The 8,364-nt window shown below is 41.9% G+C and overlaps 1 gene segment (V, D, J or C); it reads left to right on the top strand.

The window, feature by feature from the left end:
* LOC130282417 (T-cell receptor beta-1 chain C region-like) overlaps positions 1–5,309 on the top strand; it is a 28,125-nt gene extending 22,816 nt beyond the window's left edge. The window contains 1 exon segment of the C gene segment in view: positions 5,071–5,309. Coding sequence covers positions 5,071–5,091 — 21 coding nt within the window.
* The last annotated feature ends 3,055 nt before the right edge of the window (positions 5,310–8,364 follow it).

Consider the following 8,364-nt stretch of genomic DNA (forward strand, 5'->3'; position numbering starts at 1 on the left):
CTTTTTGGGGTTCGCCAATTATTACAGGCAATTTATTCCACATTTTTCTACCGTTGTGGCTCCTATCGTGGCTTTAACCAAAAAAAATGCCGATCCCAAGTCGTGGCCTCCTCAAGCGGAAGACGCCTTTAAACGACTCAAGTCTGCCTTTTCTTCGGCTCCCGTGCTCTCCAGACCTGACCCTTCCAAACCCTTCCTATTGGAGGTTGATGCCTCCTCAGTGGGAGCTGGAGCTGTTCTTTTACAAAAAAATTCTTCCGGGCATGCTGTCACTTGTGGTTTTTTTTCTAGGACCTTCTCTCCGGCGGAGAGGAACTACTCCATCGGGGATCGAGAGCTTCTAGCCATTAAATTAGCACTTGAGGAATGGAGGCATCTGCTGGAGGGATCAAGATTTCCAGTTATTATTTACACCGACCACAAGAACCTCTCCTACCTCCAGTCTGCCCAACGGCTGAATCCTCGCCAGGCCCGGTGGTCTCTGTTCTTTGCCCGATTTAATTTTGAGATTCACTTTCGTCCTGCCGATAAGAACATTAGGGCCGATGCTCTCTCTCGTTCCTCGGATGCCTCAGAAGTTGAACTCTCTCCGCAACACATCATTCCACCTGACTGCCTGATCTCCACTTCTCCAGCCTCCATCAGGCAAACTCCTCCAGGAAAGACCTTTGTTTCTCCACGCCAACGCCTCGGAATCCTCAAATGGGGTCACTCCTCCCATCTCGCTGGTCATGGGGGCATCAAGAAATCTGTGCAACTCATCTCCCGCTTCTATTGGTGGCCGACTCTGGAGACGGATGTTGTGGACTTTGTGCGAGCCTGCACTATCTGTGCCCGGGATAAGACTCCTCGCCAGAAGCCCGCTGGTTTTCTTCATCCCCTGCCTGTCCCCGAACAGCCTTGGTCTCTGATTGGTATGGATTTTATTACTGATTTACCCCCTTCCCGTGGCAACACTGTTATTTGGGTGGTCGTTGATCGATTCTCCAAAATGGCACATTTCATCCCTCTTCCTGGTCTTCCTTCAGCGCCTCAGTTGGCTAAACAATTTTTTGTACACATTTTTCGTCTTCACGGGTTGCCTACGCAGATCGTCTCGGATAGAGGCGTCCAATTTGTGTCTAAATTCTGGAGGGCTCTCTGTAAACAACTCAAGATTAAATTAAATTTTTCTTCTGCATATCATCCCCAGTCCAATGGACAAGTAGAAAGAATTAACCAAGTCTTGGGTGATTATTTGCGACATTTTGTTTCCTCCCGCCAGGATGACTGGGCAGATCTCCTTCCATGGGCCGAATTCTCGTATAACTTCAGAGTCTCTGAATCTTCCTCCAAATCCCCATTTTTCGTGGTGTACGGCCGTCACCCTCTTCCCCCCCTCCCTACCCCCTTGCCCTCTGGTCTGCCCGCTGTGGATGAAATTTCTCGTGACCTTTCCATTATATGGAGAGAGACCCAAAATTCTCTCTTACAGGCTTCTTCACGCATGAAGAGGTTCGCGGATAAGAAAAGAAGAGCTCCTCCCGTTTTTTCCCCTGGAGACAAGGTATGGCTCTCCGCTAAATATGTCCGCTTCCGTGTCCCTAGCTACAAGTTGGGACCACGCTATCTTGGTCCTTTCAAAATTTTGTGTCAAATTAATCCTGTCTCTTACAAACTTCTTCTTCCTCCTTCTCTTCGTATCCCTAATGCCTTTCACGTCTCTCTTCTTAAACCACTCATCCTCAACCGTTTTTCTCCCAAATCTGTTCCTCCCACTCCTGTTTCCGGCTCCTCGGACATCTTCTCTGTCAAAGAGATCTTAGCCTCTAAAAAGGTCAGAGGGAAAACTTTTTTTTTAGTGGACTGGGAGGGTTGTGGTCCTGAAGAGAGATCCTGGGAACCTGAGGACAACATCCTAGATAAAAGTCTGCTCCTCAGGTTCTCAGGCCCTAAAAAGAGGGGGAGACCCAAGGGGGGGGGTACTGTTACGCCGAGCGCTCCGGGTCCCCGCTCCTCCCCGGAGCGCTCGCTACACTCTCTCCGCTGCAGCGCTCCGGTCAGATCCACTGACCCGGGGCGCTGCGATTCTGCTGCCAGCCGGGATGCGATTCACGATGCGGGTAGCGCCCGCTCGCGATGCGCACCCCGGCTCCCGTACCTGACTCGCTCTCCCTCGGTCCTGTCCCGGCGCGCGCGGCCCCGCTCCCTAGGGCGCGCGCGCGCCGGGTCTTTGCGATTTAAAGGGCCACTGCGCCGCTGATTGGCGCAGTGATTCCAATTAGTGTCTTCACCTGTGCACTTCCCTATATCACCTCACTTCCCCTGCACTTCCCTGCCGGATCTTGTTGCCATTGTGCCAGTGAAAGCGTTCCTTGTATGTTCCTAGCCTGTGTTCCAGACCTCCTGCCGTTGCCCCTGACTACGATCCTTGCTGCCTGCCCCGACCTTCTGCTACGTCCGACCTTGCTTCTGTCTACTCCCTTGTACCGCGCCTATCTTCAGCAGCCAGAGAGGTTGAGCCGTTGCTAGTGGATACGACCTGGTCACTACCGCCGCAGCAAGACCATCCCGCTTTGCGGCGGGCTCTGGTGAAAACCAGTAGTGACTTAGAACCGATCCACTAGCACGGTCCACGCCAATCCCTCTCTGGCACAGAGGATCCACTACCTGCCAGCCGGCATCGTGACAATAACTACTATAATACTGCTCCTATATACAAGAATATAACTACTATAATACTGCTCCTATATACAAGAATATACCTACTATAATACTGCTCCTATATACAAGAATATATCTACTATAATACTGCTCCTATGTACAAGAATATAACTACTATAATACTGCTCTTATATACAAGAATATAACTACTATAATACTGCTCCTATATACAGGAATATAACTACTATAATACTGCCCCCTATATACAAGAATATAACTACTATAATACTGCCCCTATGTACAAGAATATAACTACTATAATACTGCTCCTATATACAAGAATATAACTACTATAATACTGCTCCTATATACAAGAATATAACTACTATAATACTGCCCCATATGTACAAGAATACAACTACTATAATACTGCTCCTATATACAAGAATATAACTACTATAATACTGCCCCCTATATACAAGAATATAACTACTATAATACTGCTCCTATATACAAGAATATAACTACTATAATACTGCTCCTATATACAAGAATATAACTACTATAATACTGCCTCTTATATACAAGAATATAACTACTATAATACTGCCCCATATGTACAAGAATACAACTACTATAATACTGCTCCTATATAGAAGAATATAACTACTATAATACTGCTCCTATATACAAGAATATAACTACTATAATACTGCTCCTATATACAGGAATATAACTACTATAATACTGCCTCCTATATACAAGAATATAACTACTATAATACTTCCACATATATACAAGAATACAACTACTATAATACTGCTCCTATATACAAGAATATAACTACTATAATACTGCTCCTATATACAAGAATATAACTACTATAATACTGCTACTATATACAAGAATATAACTACTATAATACTGCCCCCTATATACAAGTATATAACCACTATAATACTGCCTCTTATATACAAGAATATAACTACTATAATACTGCTCCTATATACAAGAATATAACTACTATAATACTGCCACCTATATACAAGAATATAACTACTATAATACTGCTCCTATATACAAGAATATAACTACTATAATACTGCTCCTATATACAAAAATATAACTACTATAATACTGCCCCCTATATACAAGTATATAACCACTATAATACTGCCTCTTATATACAAGAATATAACTACTATAATACTGCTCCTATATACAAGAATATAACTACTATAATACTGCCACCTATATACAAGAATATAACTACTATAATACTGCTCCTATATACAAGAATATAACTACTATAATACTGCTCCTATATACAAGAATATAACTACTATAATACTGCCTCTTATATACAAGAATATAACTACTATAATACTGCCCCATATGTACAAGAATACAACTACTATAATACTGCTCCTATATAGAAGAATATAACTACTATAATACTGCTCTTATATACAAGAATATAACTACTATAATACTGCTCCTATATACAGGAATATAACTACTATAATACTGCCCCCTATATACAAGAATATAACTACTATAATACTGCCCCTATGTACAAGAATATAACTTCTATAATACTGCCCCTATATACAAGAATATAACTACTACAATACTGCTCCTATATACAAGAATATAACTACTATAATACTGCTCCTATATACAAGAATATAACTACTACAATACTGCTCCTATATACAAGAATATAACTACTATAATACTGTCTCCTATATACAAGAATATAACTACTATAATATTGCTCCTATATACAAGAATATAACTACTATAATACTGCTCTTCTATACAAGAATATAACTACTATAATGCTGCTCCTATGTACAAGAATATAATTACTATAATACTGCCTCCTATATACAAGAATATAACTACTATAATACTGCTCCTATATACAAGAATATAACTACTATAATACTGCTCCTATATACAAGAATATAACTACTATAATACTGCCCCTATATACAAGAATATAACTACTATAATACTGCTCCTATATACAAGAATATAACTACTATAATACTGCTGCTATATACAAGAATATAACTACTATAATACTGCCTCCTATATACAAGAATATAACTACTATAATACTGCCCCTATATACAAGAATATAACTACTATAATACTGCTCCTATATACAAGAATATATCTACTATAATACTGCTCCTATATACAAGAATATAACTACTATAATACTGCTCCTATATACAAGAATATAACTTCTATAATACTGCCTCCTATGTAAAAGTATATAATTTCGGTATTACTACCCCCCTACTGTATGTATCACTCTCCCCACCCCCTTGACAGGTAATATGGCTGACAGTAAGTATATTGTATGTTAGACAAGACTTGAGTCATGTGGAATTTACTAGATATTTCTTATTTTAGGTCATTACGAGTTCTTACTAATGGATGACGGATGTTATTAATGCTTCAGAGTTCTATAGACCGTATACCTCTGCTTCATGGATAACTGCATATAGTCGTATTACGGAGCGGAGAGAACTGAATAAAAGCTGATGTGTTTGATCCTGTTACGTAGTAGCTGAGATTGTTCCTGTGTCTGTGTATTGTGCTGTTATATATGTGTGTATATGTACTTACATTCTAATAAATGATAACTTTATTGTACATCATGCTCTCCTGTCTGTTTATGCGCATACTGTAGATCAGTGGTCTTCAACCTGCGGACCTCCAGATGTTTCAAAACTACAACTCCCAGCATGCCCGGACAGCCGATGGCTGTCCGGGCATCCTGGGAGTTGTAGTTTTGCAACATCTGGAGGTCCGCAGGTTGAAGACCACTGCTGTAGATAGTGGAATAAGGGACATGGAATGGAGACATAGAGGACAAGGAGGTGAAGAGCATTTACAAGGGATCTAAGGATTCAATATCTTCACATTTTATCTCCAGATTACCATCACTCATCACTCATTTTGAAAATACTTAAAGGGGTATTCCAGGAAATTTATATACATATATATATATATATATATATATATATATATATATATATATATCAACTGGCTCCAGAAAGTTAAACAGATTTGTAAATTACGTCTATTAAAAATATCTTAATCCTTCCAATAATTATGTGCTGCTGAAGTTGAGTTGTTCTTTTCTGTCTGGCAACAGTGCTCTCTGCTGACATCTCTGCTTGTCTCGGGAACTGCTCAGAGTAAAAGAGGTTTGCTATGGGGATTTTCTTCTACTCTGGACAGTTCCCGAGACAGGTGTCATCAGAGAGCACTTAGACAGAAAAGAACAACTCAACTTTAGCAGCTCATAAGTACTGAAAGGATTAAGATTTTTAATATAATTTTCAAATCTGTTTAACTTTCCGGAGCCAGTTGATATATATATATATATATATATATATATATATATATGTATATGTATATAAAAGTTTTTTCCCGGATAACCTCTTTAACCTGTTCAGGACCCCGGGCGTACTGGCACGTTCTGATACCCTGGGTCTTAAGGACCCAGGACGTACATGTACGTCCGTGGGAATGTCAGTCCCTGCCACGTGGCGGGCAGGGACCGGGCCGGGGTGACTGCTGATATCAATCAGCAGGCACCCCACGCAAATGCCCAGGGGGGTCATCAGACCCCACCATGTCGGCAATCGGGGCAAATTGCAAGTGAATTCACTCTTGCGATTTGCACCTATTCTGGGTCATACAGGTCTATGGTGACCCGGTGACCCGGAATATAAGGGGTATCGCGGTTGTCCAAGACACCTACGATCCCCCTGAAGGGATAGGAGTGAGGTGGCAAGGGGGCCACCCCTCCTATCGCTGCTATTGGTCATCAACAGCGACGACCAATAGCAGATCAGGGGCGGCGGGGTTAACTTTCGTTTTCCCCGTTTTGCCCACCCACAATAGGCCTCTAGTGGTCTCTAACTGTAGCCCTCCAGATGTTGCAAAACTGCAAATCCCAGCATGCTCAAACTGCAAACAGCTGTCTTGGTATGCTGGGAGTTGTAGTTGGGTACCTCCAGCTGTTGCATAACTACATTTTCCACCATGCCCTTCAGCGATCAGTACATGCTGGGAGTTGTAGTTTTGCAACAGTTGGAGGCACACTGGTTGGAAAATACTGAGTTAGGTAACAGAACCTAACTGAAGATTTTCCAACCAGTGTGCCTCCAGCTGTTGCAAAAGTACAACTCCCAATATGCAAGGTCTGTCAGTACATGCTGGGATTTGTAGTTTTGAAACAGCTGGAGGTTCCCCCCCCCCCCCCTGCATGTGAACATACAGTAAGTTGCCTGCTTCAAGTATGAGCTGCGGCAAATTTTTCGCCGTTCCGCAAATTTCTAGTGGGAAGCTCACTATGTACCTCCGACAGTGCGAACGTACCCTAAAAACACTACACTACACTAACACATAATAAAGGGTAAAACACTACATATACACCCCTTACACTGTCCCCCCCCCCCCCCAATAAAAATTAAAACCGTATTGTACGGCAGTGTTTTCAAAATGGAGCCTCCAGCTGTTGCAAAACAACAACTTCCAGCATTTCTGGACAGCCACTAACTGTCCAGGCATGCTGGGAGTTTAGCAACAGCTGGAGGCACCCTGTTTGGGAATCAATGGTGTAGAATACCCCTATGTCCACCCCTATGCAATCCCTAATTTAGTCCTCAAATGCGCATGGCGCTCTCTCCCTTCGGAGCCCTGATGTATCTCAAGTAAACAGTTTAGTACCACATATGGGGTATTTCCGTATTTGGGAGAAATTACACTACAAATTTTGGGGGGCTTTTTCTCCATTTACCCTTTATGAAAAGGAAAAGTTGGGGGCTACATCAGTCTGTAAGTGTAAAAAAAAAAAAATTACACTAACATGCTGGTGTTGCCCTTTACTTTTTATTTTCACAAGTGTTAAAAGGGAAAAAAGACCCCCAAAATTTGTAACCCCATTTCTCCTGAGTACGGAAATACCCCATATGTGGGCGAAAAATGCTCTGCGGGCGCACAACAAGGCTCAGGAGTGAGACCGCACTATGTTCATTTGAGGCCTAAATTGGTGATTTACACAGCGGTGGCTGATTTTACAGCGGTTCTGACATAAACGAAAAAAAATATATACCCACATGTGACCCCATTTTGGAAACTACACCCCTCACGGAAGGTAACAAGGGGTATTGTGAGCCTGAACACCCCACAGGTGTTTGATGAAAAAGTTGGATGGAAAAATGAAGAAAAACATTTTTTCCGCTAAAAAAATGTTTTTCATTTTCACAAGGGGAAAAAAAATTGTAATCCCATTTCCTCTGAGTAAGAACATACCCCATATGTGGATGTAAAATGCTCTGCTGGCGCATTACAATACTCAGAAGAGAAGGAGCGCCATTGGGATTTTGAAGAGAAAGTTTGTCCGGAATCGAAGGCCACATGTGTTTACAAAGCCCCCATAGTGCCAGAACATTGGACCTCCCCCCCACATGTGACCCCATTTTGGAAACTACACCCCTCACGTAATGTAATAAGGGGTATAGTGAGCATTTACGCCCCACAGGTGTCTGACAGATTTTTGGAACAGTGGTCCGTGAAAAGGAAAAAATTAATTTTTCATTTGCACAGCCCACTGTTCCAAAGATCTGTCAAATGCCAGTGTGGTGTAAATACTCACTGCACCCCTTATTAAATTCTGTGGGGTGGTGGCAT

Source organism: Hyla sarda, chromosome 7, assembly GCF_029499605.1.
Source record: "Hyla sarda isolate aHylSar1 chromosome 7, aHylSar1.hap1, whole genome shotgun sequence".
Lineage (NCBI taxonomy): Eukaryota > Metazoa > Chordata > Amphibia > Anura > Hylidae > Hyla > Hyla sarda.